This window comes from Urocampus carinirostris, chromosome 4 (assembly GCF_059441175.1).
Source record: "Urocampus carinirostris isolate Australia breed hairy pipefish chromosome 4, RoL_Ucar_1.0, whole genome shotgun sequence".
NCBI lineage: Eukaryota > Metazoa > Chordata > Actinopteri > Syngnathiformes > Syngnathidae > Urocampus > Urocampus carinirostris.
In genome coordinates this window covers 34,083,276-34,099,135 of record NC_142352.1, presented here as the reverse complement: position 1 = coordinate 34,099,135, position 15,860 = coordinate 34,083,276, and the positions used below count along the sequence as shown (strand labels likewise).

The following is a 15,860-nucleotide window of genomic DNA, read 5'->3' as shown; positions in this document are numbered from 1 at the left end:
TTTTTTTTTTTTGTAAGACATCCCGTCAATGCTGGCAGACTCTACACTCTTCAATGCTGATGATGGCACCGGCACAGGAGGATTTGTGGTTCATTGGCTCAATAATAAAGACCTAAGCTTCACCAGCTCAATGGATCTTTTTATGCTACAGCTCCGCAAATTCTCTGAACAGCAGTTAGAGCATGCAACAGAAGACCCTTTGGACCCAGAGGGATCCCCTATGAAGTTTGATTTTGGTATGACGACATTTGTGATAAACATGTTGGGAACGTTTAGTGTAGTAACATTACTGATCACATTTTCTTTGGGCTTATAGACTTGGATGAGATGTCTGACAAAGCCTCATCTGAGCTTGGAGAGGATGGTGAGCCCGGGGAGCAATCAAGCACAAAGGCATCCTCCCCCGGATCCAGCTCCAGCTTGCCTTTGCCCTCAATGCTGCTAGAGAGGAGGATGGAGATTCTAACCACAGAGTGGAATAAGAGTCCGGATATGCTCTTTACAATCCACCCAACTGATGGCTCATTCCTTGTTTGGCACATCAAATACTTGGATGAATATAACCAAGGCATCTTCAGACAAGTTCAGGTCAGAGCAACTTAGGCCCCACTCACACTAGGGCCGTCGTAACATGCCCAGGCATGTTTGCTGCGGCAGTCTGGATTTTAGATGTAGTGTGAGTGTAATCAAGCCCCACGAAGGCACAAAACGGATCTCCAGTTTGGCACATTTGTGAGGGGTCGGCCTGAGCGTGGTGCAATTGCCTACATGCCACAAAAGCAGATGCTGCGTAACCATGACGTCATGCACGCAATCCAGAATCAAAGTGATGACATGTATTTTCTAAGTAACTGGGCCCGTCACAGTTTAATAGAAAATCGTAAGTGCGGGCTGAAGAGGGACAAGGGATGGGGCAAAGTCCGGCTCCAGCATCACCCTTTAGATTATATAAATTTGACATTTGAGTAATTCTAAGCATTTTAGCCTAAATATAAGCTTGAGTGCTTTTAATCAGTGATTACTAAAGCTTAAACTATTACAGTAATGCACTCACTAGGGATTGTAGTTAAGGTGGATTTGGTTCCTTTATGAAGCTAAATAAGGCAACAGAACTTTGCAGTCAATTAGTATGAACTATCAGATTTGTTTCAGTGTGAACCTTCAACGATATTACCGTTCCCTCAGCCATTAACTTTCCTTCCTTCCAACTACAGGTGTCCTTTTCCTCCCGCATCCCAGTGGCATTTCCTACTGGTGATGCCAACTCATTGAGTAAAAACATCCTGATGTATGCCTGTACTTTAACCGAAAAGGAGAGTTTTTGGGCAGGCAAGCAAGGAAGAATGGTTCAAAATGTCGCTCACTCAGCCTCAGCTACGGCTGGTGTTGGTTTGCCTGCCTTAGCATCTTCTTCAATTCCCATTCCTGGCACCAGTCCTTCCGTCATGATGGTCTCCAAGCATGTTGATGGATCTCTTAACCAGGTGTGTGTGTGTTTGTTGGAGCAATCTGAATTTTGTTGGTTAACTAGGACAACATTGGTTTTGTTTCCAGTGGGCTGTGACATTCGCAGAGCGCTCTGCATACTCCAATGTAATGACAGTGTCCCACAAATTTCGCTATTGTGGCCACCGATTTCACCTGAATGACCAAGCTTGCCATACAGTGCTGCCACTGCTGCTCACATCCTCGCATCATAACGCACTGCTTACACCTCCCTCGGCTCCTGGTAGCATGGATGGTGAACAACCTCCCACATTTCCCCTTCCAAAGGGAGTTCCCAGGTAAGCAGCAAATATTTGGCATAATGGCAAAACAAAAGTATAAAATATATCTCTGCGTTTATTTATCAGAAAACAGCTTCGAAATGCAGCAACAAGGACCTTCCATGACCCCAATGCCATCTATAGTGAACTCATCTTATGGAGAGTGGATCATATTGGACCACTCTCTTGCACTGGAGGGGTTTCTGAACTGGCGCGAATAAACTCACTGCACACCTCTGCTTTCAGCAATGTTGCTTGGCTACCTTCACTTGTACCCAGCTCTGTGCTTGGTAAATATTACAAAGATGCTTGCAATGTGGATGAAGTTAGTGTTAAAATGGGAAAGAATGTTGTGCACAGAGTAACATTTTTTTCAGTTATGAGAGTCAGCCATGCATTTGAAATCTAGGGGTGCATGATATCTAGTGTTCAGGTCATTAAAGTACATTGATTGTCATGCGCTACTTGGATGCAAAATGTAAAGATATGCTAATTGTCCTCTGTATTTTAGAGCAAATGTAACTTAATTTCAAACTAACCACTTAGAATTTTATGTTCTCTTCAGGAACGTACTGTAATAGTGCCAGTGCCTGCTTTGTGGCATCAGATGGTAAAAATCTTCGTCTGTATCAAGCTGTTGTTGATGCCAGAAAGCTACTTGACGAGCTCTCTGATCCAGAAACATCTGTGAGTGAACAAACCCCGACATGCACACATTCCCACACACACGGCACTTTTGATGTGCTAATCATAATATTTTGGGGGTTGGCTTGGATGTTATTCTGACTCACACCTAATGCACAACGCATCTGGAACAGATATGTGTCACGTCAAATTCACACAGTCCGGTGTCCAAATAGAAAAGCATTATATTAGCAAGCAAAGACAGCATTATTGTTGGTGTGTCAATGCACACTGCCACCCATATAGATTGGGGTCTCTTGCAGTGCTGCTACTGCGGAACGCCACAAGCTTCCTTTTTTATTCGGACACCACATGTGGACTTTATGAAGCTTAGGGAACTACACGAGGCATGCAGGAAGTCTATTGGGGAATTATTGCGTCAAAATGAAGTAGTTTGCGAAACAAAGTAACTGCATGGTTTGATGTTGGTCAAAAGAGAAAAAAACGGACTCAAATAAATGTAACATGCAAAAATTAAACACATTTTAAACCCTAAACGTATCAAGCTACGGAAGATCAACAGTGTATCCATGAATGAGTGCAACGCTGATGTTTTCAAGAAGCTTTAACACCCCTTTTTTTAAGATGATTGAACTGTTCAAGCAGGGGGAAATAGTGTAACTGGGCGAAAACTTCCTAAAAGCATTACAAAGCTCACACAAATCACTTCTCTATTTATAGGCTGTCCAATAGTTTAAACAAGTAATTAATTACATCCATCCTTTATCTGCAAAGCGTATCCTCAGTAGGGTCGCGGAGGGTGCTGGAGCCCATCCCAGCTATTTCTGAGCAGAGAACACCCTGAACTGGTTTCCAGCCAGTGGCAGGGCCAATTCATTAATTATTATACATAATAACAAAAATCATTGAGTCATATTTATGCAAGTATATTCGAATATATCTTTGTTTCTCTTAACTCTTACAATAATTCTGTGTCATCCGCAGAAACTTGTTGGTGAAGTGTTCAACATTGTTAGTCAACAGTCCACTGCCAGACCCGGCTGTATCATTGAGCTGGATGTCATTACAAACCAGGTAAGACATTATTAGAAAACTGAAACTGTTGCAATAATATGTATACAGAAATTAAAATTGTGTTTTCTATTTCCCTTAATACAGTGTGGTTCCAACACCCAGCTGCTGCATGTCTTCCAAGAGGACTTCATTTTAGGATACAAACCTCAAAAGGAACCGGACACGCATACAACTGCTTTTCCATCTGGTGAAGGTACATTACACTAAATTAAGCATGCTGCCAATCGTACTATTTTGTCTAATTTGCAAACCAGGGTTTGCCTGGTTAAAAAATTGTAATGTTCAAACGTTTCTGAACCCAGAGTACCACCCACCACCTTTTTCTGAGAAGTTTTTCCTGGTGGTGATCGAAAAGGATCTTAACAGAAACTCTGTGCTACAAATGTGGCACCTGCACCTTCAGTCTGTGCAGGCTTGTGTTGGTAAGATGGGAATTAAATTTTTCTCAAAGTTTATTTTTTGGCATGTCGATGTCATTTGCTTAGTTCTGCAGTGCCTCTTGAACAGTTACATATAATATGAAGACTTAATCCTGATTTAACGTTAATCTATTTTTGTTTATAGATGATCAGAACCAAGATTCTAGCTTCCAGAGCCAGCTCATGGTTCCCAGTCAGGTAATGAATCCTGACTCCTCTCCAGAGACCTCCCCTATCAGGCCCCTTCCCCGCTCAGCCTCCACAGTCAATTTACAGTCAGCCAGTAAACTCATCCTTAGTTCCAAACTGGTATACAGCAAGCGACTAGATCTGCCTCATGGGGTTGAGGTTACCAGAGCCACACCATCTGCTGGTATGTCTTAAAATTGTCCTCACTTTGCTATTGAAAATTTGAAATATTCAGACTACAATTATATATGTGACTGTTATAGATTGTTATCTACATAGTACAGTACATAAGTGATACAGAGTACAGTACATGGAACAAATTGTTTCTTTTTTTTTCTCATCACTTTCTTTTCCTTTTTTCAGGCCATCTCAGTTCCTCTTCTATCTACCCAGTGTGCTTGGCTCCTTATCTGATTGTGACTACCTGCTCTGACTCGCGGGTGCGGTTCTGGCGTTGTGCCGTAGAGGGTGATCATGGAGATAGTGAGGATGACCAGGACAAACGGATGTACCGCTGGGAGCCGTGGGCTCTGATGAACGAGGAGGAAGATAACAACAGCGCTGTATTTGTGTCAGGGCGGCCTGTTGCTGTTTCATGCTCTTACATTGGTAGGCTGGCTGTGGCCTTTAAACAGCCACGCCAAGGACAGGTAGGGGTGTTAACCTTTTATTATCCTTTTCTACATAATACCGTTTCAAATTGTTGCCCCCATTGAAAGTGAAATTCAAAATATACATATTAATTTACGCAATCATTTTTTAAATATAGAATAAACTAACTTTGCACACCAGCATCACTTGAACAAATTCAACCTCTCATAATGGCCAAACATAAAATAGGTTATTTGGATGTCTTTGTTTAAGGGCTTAACAGCTCAAAAATGTATTTTACAATATCCTCTAATGGAGTATGTGTTCCCACTATTCTAAATTTAGCAACGTCATAAACATTGTATTTGCAATGTTAAGCTGTTAAATGTGCCATTTTATATCCTAATAGATTTCACCTTGAGTAAATTGGTGAGCTTTGATTCTCGTTGAGGTATTTTTAGTCAGCAGAAAGGCCTGCCTAAGGGCCCGGTCACACAGCCGTTTGCGTCTGTATCGTGAGTAAAATTTCGCGATTTTTTTTTTTTTGCCGGTGGTTGCCCGCGGTGGAAAATGCGCAAAATTGGCCAACCCGCTGTTCATCCTTGGTATGCCCGCGAAACAAACGCCGGCGGCTGTTCCGCTTCCTCATCGCGTCAGTTCCACGTCCTTTCCGCGTGTGGACCACGGGTATAAAAGCTGCCGAGCCGGGCTGTAGAAATCATAACCGCTCAGGACACAGTCCCGTGAAGATCAAGATTTCAAGCTATGGCACAGAAGAAGAAGCCAATATGTTATTATTGTAGTAGTTTTTCATTTTTATTTTATTATCTTGTTATGAAATGTCAAGAAACAAAAATGGATTAAGACGAGGTCACTACGGTGACGGGGACCCCTTGACGTCTCGAGCACAACTGACGTGTGCTCGGCAAATCGCGCTGAATATACGCGGAGAAAGGTGTTTGACCGTCACACGCGTTACACACGCTAATTCACGTGATAACGCCGCGATACAGGCGCAGAACAAACGTGCTATGACCGTGCTCCACCCGCGATAACCCGCTAAAATTTTGCGTCCTACCCGCGTGTAACCACGCCCTGGCCGCGGCCGTAGCACGTCGTTCCGCGTCTGTACCGCGTCATATCCGCGTGTGTAGCGCAAAACTTTTTCGCGCGGCCAACCGCGTGTGAATTTCTTGCCGCCTGTAAAGCACGGCTGTATCTCGTCTGTATCGCGATCTCAAAGCGTCCAACAGCGTCTGCTTCACGGGCAGAAATTTCTGGTCGTGATTCAGCCACGATACAGACGCAAACGGCTGTGTGACCGGGCCCTAAGCTTGTTAAATTTGTGGGTTTGTCACTCACCTAATCCTAATCAAATGCTTTAAAAATCATAATACTTACGTAGAACAAGGGAACTGCATCAAAGATTCTATTGCAAAAAGATATTTTGGGTTGATGTCCGTTTTTAAGGCATGGAATTAGCTTTATGGTCTTGCACAGCAGAGGGCACTCACTTGAATAGACTGACAAGCCAAAGGCAAACAGCAGCATTGTTTACATCGTATTAAAAAAAAGGATCCATGGATATTGCAACAGTTTGAACTATTTGCTGACTCGGATAGAAATGTAAACATGTAAGATCCAAACTTACGAACCCTCTTTGGGATCAAAGCATTACATCTATGTTTAACAGAACAAGCATATTGAAATGTAACATGTTTTTATTCTTTTTTTTTCTTACAATTTTTAGGCCATATGGCACATGGGCCCTGCAAAGTGAGGAAAGAGTAGTGTGACATTTCTCATGCTTAGTTCATGAATTTCTTAGTGATTAATTTTCACAGGTTTTAATTGGTTAATAATCCATAAAAATAACAGACTGCATGGGGACAAATCAACAACCTTGGTTTGTGTGTTAATCTCACGATTTTTACACATATGGGAATTTCACCCCACATTGACAAAATGTTGAAATTAAATATTGTTCAACTAGGGAAGTTGAAAACAATTAACCATTACCTTTAATTGCTTGTGTGGCATTTCAATAAAATCCCCCAACCCGTCTAGGTTTCTGGAAAAGAGTTCTCCATGCATGTTTCTATCTACGAATGTGAATCCACTGGAGGCTCAGAGTGGGTGTTAGAGCAAACTCTCCACTTGGAAGAATTTAACAGACCCGCATCGACCTTGGACCCGAGAGTCAGCGTGGACTCCAACCTCTTTGTTTACAGCAGGTCAGGAGGGTATTTCATATTTCAGCAACGTATTTACTCTTAAACCCATTTCACATTTTTTCTGTCCTAGATCGGACCTCTACATGAGCCGAGATCACAACTCACCCAACATCAAGCATTATGTCCATCTAGATTGGTTGTCAAAAGAAGATGGCTCTCACATCCTTACTGTGGGAGTTGGATCCAACATTCTTATGTACGGTCGGATCTCTGGCATGGTGAATGAGCAAACAAGCAGTAAAGAGGGAGTGGCTGTCATCACCCTTCCTCTAGGCGGCAGTATCAAACAAGGGATCCGCTCTCGCTGGATCTTACTAAGAGCCGTGGACCTGCTGTCCTCTGTGGATGGGACTCCTTGTCTGCCAGTCTCACTCTCTTGGGTGAGGGATGGCATTTTGGTGGTGGGCATGGATTGTGAGATGCATGTCTATGCCCAGTGGTACCAGGACAAAAAGCCTGGTCAGGGAGAGGAGGACAACCTGTCACCTGCAGATATTGCTGGAGGTCAAACCACATCTTCTTCCTCAGTCTTTGAAGGGAGAGCCAGGTCTAAGAGTGTCTTTGAAGGGAATGCCACTGTGGATGAGCCCCTGCGTGCACCAGCAGGACTTCAAGAAGGGGGACTTTTTGAGGCAGCTCACTCCTTGTCACCAACTCTACCCCAGTATCATCCAACCCAGTTGCTTGAGCTCATGGATTTGGGAAAGGTTCGCCGTGCTAAGGTGTGTAGTCTCCAGCTGTTTCCACTGTGTTCTGAAACTTTTTAAAACAAGTACGAGCAAACAACCAACCAACTGTTTAAAATACTTAATGCATTATTACTGTTCTTGAAAATGAACTGCTTTAATCTTGATTCAGTTAAGGTAACATATATAATTTGAATTTTATAGCATCTTACTAGTAACAGCTTGCTTTCTGCTCATACCAAAATTTTAGAAATACTGCTTCAGTAGTGATTAAATATAATTCCTTGTATATATTTTATTGAAATGAAATGAAACTTTTTGTCAGGCCATACTTGCTCACTTGGTGAAGTGTATTGCTGGGGAGGTTGCTGTTGTAAGAGATGTGGAAGCAGGTGAGGGCGGAGCCAGGAGACATCTGTCCCGTACCATCAGTGTGACTGGCAGCACAGCAAAAGACACCATCTTGGCCGGTCGTGATGGAGGGCGGGATTACACTGAAATCAACTCCATCCCTCCGCTGCCTCTCTATGCACTTATGCTAGCCGATGAAGATACTTCCTTTAAAGGGGCAGAAGAAACTGTCAAAGGTCCCAAAGTAGCAAACGGTGAAGCCACACACATGTCTGCCGATGACCAATATGCAGACCTTTTTCAGGTTTGTACATGAAATGATAAAATTTTAATTGTCGTTTAGGATTCCCGCTGATTTCAATGATACACTGTGTTAATAGGTGCCAACAGTCACCACGGATGACTTTGTAAACTTTGCTACTGACAAACCAGAGAAAAAGTCTCGAGTTATCAACCTTTCTCAATACGGTCCTGCCTACTTTGGACCAGAGCATGCACAGGTATTGAAAATCAGAACTCACTGTAGCTGGCAAATGACCTCACTGTGTAGATTATGATCTAATTTTTGTAATAAGTTAAGAAAATCAGGAAGTTTATTTTTCTGTTAAATCAAAATTGTTGTTTACTGTTTTAGTAATTAACTTGGACTAATATTGTAAAAACAACATGTCGAGTCTCTTTGATTTGTATAGCCCTTGATCACACAACCATAACAAATACGATGTGTCTGCCTAGGTGTTGTCCAGCCACCTTATGCACTCCAGCCTCCCTGGATTAACCCGACTCGAGCAAATGTTCTTGGTGGCCCTGGCCGACACTGTAGCAACCACAAGTGCTGAGGTCACCGGCTCAACCGACCAACAATACACAGGTCAGCAATGGTATCATTGTCATAACATTTCAGAAAAATAAAACATAATTTGTGGTTGTCTGATATTTACTAAAGGTTTGTATTTGTATTTGAAATGTTGACCACAGTTTATTCAATCGGCATCATCGCATTATCTTTAAGGAGTAAAGCCCACAAAAAGTTATTACTCATGATGTTGCTACCGTCAATGACGACTTTGCATGAATAGACATACCTTGTTCAATATACGCAACCGAATATAAAATCTCATACAATTAGTTTTTACAACATATTTTTTGATACATTTCTCATTAAATATATTTTAAATCTAAAGAAACAAGTACCCTTGGTAAGAGATCCCAAACTCGGTCAAAGGTTAAAAGGATTATGCTGAGCATAAATGTATTGCTTGTGTGTTCCTTAGAAAAGGCAATCTTGAATCATCAAATCTTTTTGAAACGTAATTCTGATTTTGAAACAGTAAATAAGCAACAATTTCCCTTATCTTTTTGTCTTTTTCTATAATTTGTAATCCTGCTTATTTAGTCTTTAGGAGAAGACATTAGCAGGTTGTTCCAGCACAGAGGCAGAAGGTTCAGGGACAAAAGAAACAGGAATGCATGAACTGTAGTGATACTCAAGGATGTTTTTTTTTTCTTTATTGAGGAGATCTTATCCCAAAATAACATTGCACTAGTTAACAGCTACCTGATGTGTTTTCAGGAGGTGAAGCACTCGATGAGTGTGGACTTAGGTACCTACTGGCCATGCGTCTTCATACTTGCCTGCTTACCTCTCTGCCCCCACTTTACCGCTTGCAGCTTCTTCACCAAGGTAAAATACTTTTTTTAACACATTTTTTATTTAAAAAAATGATCTGTCCAGCTCTTTAAAGCCTGACCGTTCCTTTAATGCCATCATCAGTCATCTTTTTTATCGATTATTGTTAGGTCTGTCAACATGCCATTTTGCTTGGGCATTTCACTCTGAGGCAGAGGAGGAGTTGCTGAATATGATTCCAGCCATGCAAAGAGGGGACCCACAGTGGTCAGAGCTCCGAGCTGTTGGTGTTGGTTGGTGGATACGCAACATCAACACATTGAGGAAGATGGTGGAGAAGGTAGAAATTTTTCTGTCTTGTACAATGGTTTTGATTACTGAGATACTTGCAAGGGTTACCTTCAAGGCACTTCTCTGTGATTAAGGGTCTGTGTAAATTTTAACTGAAAAGATTAAAAGAAAAGTAATTTTAGTGTCATTGGTGGTTGTTTTTTGAAACAATCTTCAGTTGAATAAAATCGTTAATGAATTCCATTTTTATAAGACAACATGTTATGTCTCATCCAGATCCATAATTTTATTTTAGTGATTAATGTTTTCATATTGTACCAGTTGGGTAAAGCTGCTTTCCAGAGGCACAATGATCCACTGGATGCTGCTCTCTTCTACCTGGCCATGAAAAAAAAGGCTGTCCTGTGGGGGCTCTTCAGGTCTGACTTGTTTATTATTCCACGTTTTTACATTGTAATTGTGTTGTTTGTTGTTTTAATAAGCCTGATTAAATAAACTTTCCATCACAGATCCCAACATGATGAGAAGATGACGCAGTTCTTCAAAAACAATTTTGGTGACGACCGTTGGAGAAAAGCAGCTCTAAAAAATGCTTTCTCCCTGCTTGGAAAGCAACGCTTTGAACAGTCAGCCGCCTTCTTCTTGCTGGCTGGATCCCTTAAAGATGCAATAGAGGTGTGAACTCTCACATATTTACATTCAATAAATATGCTTGCATTTCTATATACTCAATGTTTCTGTGCACTATATAGATTAGTAAAATCAATCTTTTATTAAAATATCTTCTTCTCCAGCTCAAAGTCAAATTATTTAAATAAGATGTAGAAAAAGTTCACCTATCTTCCCTGCGCAAAGTTTTACATACCAAATAGTCAAAACAGGTTGTGGGGCGAAAAAATATATACACCATTATTCATATTTAAAATGGCTTTTAATCTTGTTCTAATGTACAATGTACTGTTATTGGTGTGTAGGTGTTGTTGGAAAAGATGGAGGATCTTCAGTTAGCCATGATAGTGGCTCGGCTCTATGAAGCGGACTTCGAGAATTCCTCCACCTGCCAAGGCTTATTATATGAGAAGGTCCTTGGTTGTGATAGGGACGGAAGTAGTTACCACTGTACTAGACTTCACCCTGATCCGTTCCTGCGCAGCATAGCATACTGGATAATGAAGGACTACACCCAAGCTTTAGACACACTCTTAGAGCGCATCCCCAAAGATGATGACAATAACCCTGGTGAGTTGCTTCGAGAAGTCATTTAATGCCTTTCTTAGTTTTACTAACGAAAGTTACAATTTTGTTGTATTACAAGTCATTGTTTTAGTCTGACCTATTTGCATAATTTCTTAGATGCGATGGTCAAATCCTGTAATCCTGTGGTGTTCAGTTTCTACAACTATTTAAGAACTCACCCGCTAATCATCCGGCGACACTTTGCAAGTTCAGAGAGTACAGCAACAACAGTGGGTCTCACTGCAGAAAAGAGCAGTGCTGATGAGATCAACCTAATAGAACGGAAATTGTTCTTCACCACCGCAAATGCACATTTCAAGGTTAGTTTACTTGTCTGGTTGGCTAGGGCCACACCGTTCTCAAAAATCATTTTTAGGATCTTAAAATTTCTTTGACGTTTTCGAAAATAAAATTGAGCAAATCACTACTCACAGAATGATTATTTTTTTGCAAATTATTTCTACTGATATCAATGTGTCCTCTTACTTAAAGGTCGGTTGCCCAGTTCTGGCCCTGGAAGTACTCTCTAAAATCCCCAAAGTTACCAAGAAATCAGGCTCCTCTCCCATAAGCAAGGCTTCATCTAAAGCCAACATAAACTGCATCCAGCCACCAGAACGGAGCACAGGTATAAATTGGGCTTCACCTGCTCCCAGCTTATGGGGAGGAACTGAAAGTACAGGTGTGTTGGACTGGAGCCAGCCCGTGGGTAAATTGGACAATGCTGAACTAAAGCTGGACTGGGGCGAGAATGACGATGATGATGATGATGATGATGAAGACGACGTTGGGGATTGTCTGACTATGAAGAAACTTGAAACTGAGATAATAGATGAATCCAAGCTTCAGGGAGATGACTCACAGGTTTGATTACCTTAAAACTGTTTACTTGTTATAACTGAAAATTATAGAACTATAGCAATAACTACTATCCCAACCAATTGACTACTTTGAAAGTACCTTCTGTATCATCCAAACATGATATCAAGTCCATATATTGAATTGATTGAAGCAGAGAAAAACTGGGACATTTGGAAACTAGAAAACTGATATAAGCCCGAAAGTTGTTGTTTATTAGAGCCTAAAATATGTCTCACGAAAAAGGCTCAAACTTTGGCAAATGAGGAAACTATTTTTCTTAGATGGTTGTTTTTTGTATCTGTAGTTATAAAAAAAATAGTTCCATTATTGTTAACTCAATAAAACGTTTCAAAGGGAAGAAAACACTCGTGGACCTATGTTTCAGGGTGAGTCTGAGGTGGATGTGATAGCAGAGCAGCTGAAATTCCGCGCCTGTTTAAAAATCCTAATGACAGAGCTGCGCACACTAGCCACAGGCTTTGAGGTGGACGGAGGCAAACTTCGTTTTCAATTGTACAGTTGGCTTGAAAAAGAGATTGCAGCCATGCATACTATCTGCAACTACAAGGTAAATAAGTTAATATTTTTCCTTGGTTTCATAAAAGCAGTCATTTCCAATGTTTTCTTTCTTTTGAAATGTGAAGGTTGAAGGTAAGGAGCAAGAGGAAGAGGCAGAGCACTGGGCGGAACGAGCTGCATCAATGGATATATCGGATGACATGTTGGAGAAAATAGACTCGTGTGCCTATGAGCGTCACCAAATGGAACGACGGCGTCTTCAAGCTAAGCAGCAGCATTCAGAGAGGCGCAAGGCTTGGCTGAGAAAGAACCAGGCCTTGCTCAGGGTCTTTCTCTCGTATTGCAGCCTCCACGGAGCAAAGGGAGGAGGAGTCACCTCTGTACGTATGGAGCTCCTGTTCCTTCTACAGGAGAGCCAGCAGGTAGCCACAGACTTCTATAATGCGCCTCACTTGTTATGATACAGTGATTAAAGACTCATATATTTTTTTAAATAGGAAATAACAGTGAAGCAGCTGCAGTCTCCACTCCCTCTACCAACCACCTTGCCCTTGCTCTCTGCCTGTATTGCCCCCACAAAGACCGTCATAGCCAATCCTGTGCTTCATCTCAGCAACCATATTCATGATATCCTGCATACCATCACTCTCATGGAGGCTCCACCTCATCCGGATGTCTTAGATGACCGGGTCAGAACTCATATTTTATCATACAGTCTTTCATTATTGCTTGCATGAGTTGGAAAATTGAATTATGACTTTTTGCCTTAGGTAAATGCCCTGCACACATTGGCAGCGTCCCTTTCCGCTTGCATCTATCAGGCGCTTTGTGACAGCCATAGTTATAGGTATTTTATTTGTCTCATTTACATACATTGCTTGTATATTGTATAGTTATTTCACAGACCTTATGGTTTTTCATTTTCTTGCTACGATTGTATTTAAGAATGCTTTTTGTGGAATAAAGGGTAATTCCTATCCATCTATAAGGCAGTTATAGTTATAAACCTATTTATTGACTTTGCAGCAGTCAGACTGAGGCCAACCAGTTTACTGGAATGGTGTATCAAGGCCTGTTGCTTAGTGAGAGGAAACGACTTCGTACAGAAAGCATAGAGGAACACATTACACCAAACTCAGCACCTGCTCAATGGCCAGGTAAGAAGCTCTGCAGTTTTACTCTTCTCTTTGTTTGTTAGCTACTTGCCTTTTCACTCTCTTATGTTTGACATTTTTTTTATGGTTATCTTAGAATTCAAATGTGATTTTCCAGTTTAAATTGGATTTACTGCCAATAAAATGACCATGGAAAGTGCATCAACAAAATGTATATTCAGAAAATTAGTCCAGAAGAAGAATCTGTGCAAAGCAGGAAGTCTGTGTTTATGCAAATAGACAGATGCCGTTCTATAATAGGAGCTTCATGGCCTCTGGGAAGGAAACAGAAAGACAGACCCTGCTAAATCCATTAATGCTTTGCCAAATGCCTTTATATAGTTCCGAGAGTGCATTTTTGTTCTCTGATATGAAATTTGTTAATGTTATGCACATGCATTCCTTTTCTGCAGGTGTGTCGTCCCTGATTTCTCTGTTGACGTCTGCTAAAGAGGAGGACCAGCCGAGGCTTAACGTGCTGCTATGTGAGGCAGTCATGGCAGTTTATCTAGCCTTGCTTATCCATGGCTTGGGCACACACAGCAGCAATGAACTTTTCCGTCTTGCTGCACATCCTCTGAACAACCGCATGTGGGCAGCAGTCTTTGGAGGTGGAGCCAAAGTAATCATAAAGCCAAAGAGACCTGAGGCCCCACCAGGTAGAGTTAGGGCTTTTTTAATAACCCTCTGTGTTTTAATTTAGTCTCAAATGTCAATACCTTTCTGTACTCCTACACGCTGTAGTCTCATTTTGTTGCTGTTGTCTCCTACACTACAATGTCTCTGTTGATATCACAGCAGAAAAAATGAAAAACTTGGTCTTAGCCTTATATCCTCCCTAAAATGCTGTCATAGACATGTAGTGTCTTGTGTGAGTGTGCACTCTGCCCTGTGTCCCAGTGCCAGCTGATTTTGAGGCCGCCAGGCCAGAGGATACTCAGGAGTCTCGAAGACATGAGCAAGGCAGCCTTACCCAAACCCCCAAAACCATACCCTATGAAACCCACTGCCCCAAACAGTGCCCTCCTCTCATTTCAAGGGGAGGAGGGTCTTGCACTGTGGCACCAGCAACTAAGACCAGCTGTGAGTAACCAGCTGGTGGTTTGCAGTTCTGGTTTGCCTGATTGAAGTGCATGGTAAATGTAAAGATTTGCACTGTTGCTGATGATGCCCTTCTGTTCCTAGTTGTGTGTTGATCACTGAATGTCTGTTAAAGTTGTATGTCTTTTAAATCGTTTTGGACGAACCAATGGTATTTTGTGTTTTTATGCGTTGTGTATGTTTTTGTGTGCGTGCGTGAGTGCGTGTGTGCGTGTGTGTGTGTGTGTGTGTGTGTGTGTGTGTACTGCATGTGCGTGCAATGTCCTCTGTCTCAACTCATGCTGTCATCCCTGTTGTACCATTGAGACAACAGTTGGGGCAATCAAGGAAGGTACAGAAGTTGATTCTTCATCCACAAATACTCAAGCTAACCCTAAACCAGGTACATCCTGTGGGTTTATGAGTGTAGTGAAGCAATGAATGTAAATCTACTTAATTAGCCTTTATTAATACACATTCACGATCTGATGTAAACAATGTAGGATACAGTCGTTTAAATAATATTCCTACTGATGATTTCATCGTATATTTGTAGACTGACGATGGTTTAGACAAGTTGCCTAAAATTCACTCTTCTTTGTGGTCTTACTCTGGATATGGAGAAGCAAGATACCAATTGGCATTTCGACTTTAGAAGTGACCGATAACAAATGGAGTGGATCTTTTGAAGAACACAAGCCCAGTAGAGACACTTTTAAGATCAAACATATAATGTCATGAGTTTTAAAGGCCACGCTTTAAAACGTTCATTCACACTTATTACAATTTCATAAATGCATACTGTAGCGCAGCCACTCCCAATTGACTTGGTTATCCTACGAAAAACATTGAAACTGTTTTCATTATCATTCGAGTTCAACAAAGTCGCCATCATTGATGTCTTTGTCCATGTTGTTGATAAACTGCATCAGTTTCACAAATAGTTGTTTGAGGATGTGCAGTATCTTTGTGACTTTAACTGCTTTGTCAATTCTGCATTGTGCTGTGTGTTGTTTTGTCTGGTGGATTTACAGTGATAGTCGTGAGGGATGATTGTAGAAGTGTGGGCAAATTAAGTAAATGTATGCTGAATGTCCCTACGATGCTTTTTTGTACAGATTACATTTTGCCAGT

General features: G+C 41.4%; 1 protein-coding gene across 4 annotated transcripts in view; it reads left to right on the top strand.

Moving 5' to 3' along the window:
- Window positions 1–15,860, top strand: part of dmxl2 (Dmx-like 2) — a 50,855-nt gene that overhangs the window by 19,179 nt on the left and 15,816 nt on the right. For 2 of the 4 annotated variants that reach the window (XM_088334301.1, XM_088334300.1), the window contains exons 10-39: window positions 18–236; window positions 317–588; window positions 1,215–1,484; window positions 1,555–1,784; window positions 1,854–2,056; window positions 2,332–2,453; window positions 3,396–3,485; window positions 3,570–3,678; window positions 3,788–3,907; window positions 4,050–4,277; window positions 4,457–4,743; window positions 6,752–6,918; window positions 6,989–7,640; window positions 7,930–8,259; window positions 8,336–8,455; window positions 8,691–8,826; window positions 9,529–9,639; window positions 9,756–9,925; window positions 10,198–10,295; window positions 10,386–10,551; window positions 10,851–11,115; window positions 11,230–11,432; window positions 11,605–11,976; window positions 12,359–12,541; window positions 12,618–12,914; window positions 12,990–13,181; window positions 13,263–13,339; window positions 13,519–13,649; window positions 14,060–14,305; window positions 14,547–14,729. In XM_088334301.1, coding sequence (XP_088190427.1) covers window positions 18–236; window positions 317–588; window positions 1,215–1,484; window positions 1,555–1,784; window positions 1,854–2,056; window positions 2,332–2,453; window positions 3,396–3,485; window positions 3,570–3,678; window positions 3,788–3,907; window positions 4,050–4,277; window positions 4,457–4,743; window positions 6,752–6,918; window positions 6,989–7,640; window positions 7,930–8,259; window positions 8,336–8,455; window positions 8,691–8,826; window positions 9,529–9,639; window positions 9,756–9,925; window positions 10,198–10,295; window positions 10,386–10,551; window positions 10,851–11,115; window positions 11,230–11,432; window positions 11,605–11,976; window positions 12,359–12,541; window positions 12,618–12,914; window positions 12,990–13,181; window positions 13,263–13,339; window positions 13,519–13,649; window positions 14,060–14,305; window positions 14,547–14,729 — 6,249 coding nt within the window. Of the gene's footprint in view, window positions 1–17; window positions 237–316; window positions 589–1,214; window positions 1,485–1,554; window positions 1,785–1,853; window positions 2,057–2,331; window positions 2,454–3,395; window positions 3,486–3,569; window positions 3,679–3,787; window positions 3,908–4,049; window positions 4,278–4,456; window positions 4,744–6,751; window positions 6,919–6,988; window positions 7,641–7,929; window positions 8,260–8,335; window positions 8,456–8,690; window positions 8,827–9,528; window positions 9,640–9,755; window positions 9,926–10,197; window positions 10,296–10,385; window positions 10,552–10,850; window positions 11,116–11,229; window positions 11,433–11,604; window positions 11,977–12,358; window positions 12,542–12,617; window positions 12,915–12,989; window positions 13,182–13,262; window positions 13,340–13,518; window positions 13,650–14,059; window positions 14,306–14,546; window positions 14,730–15,054; window positions 15,130–15,860 lie in introns of all 4 variants that reach the window. The other 2 variants (XM_088334303.1, XM_088334302.1) reach the window with 2 other exon arrangements.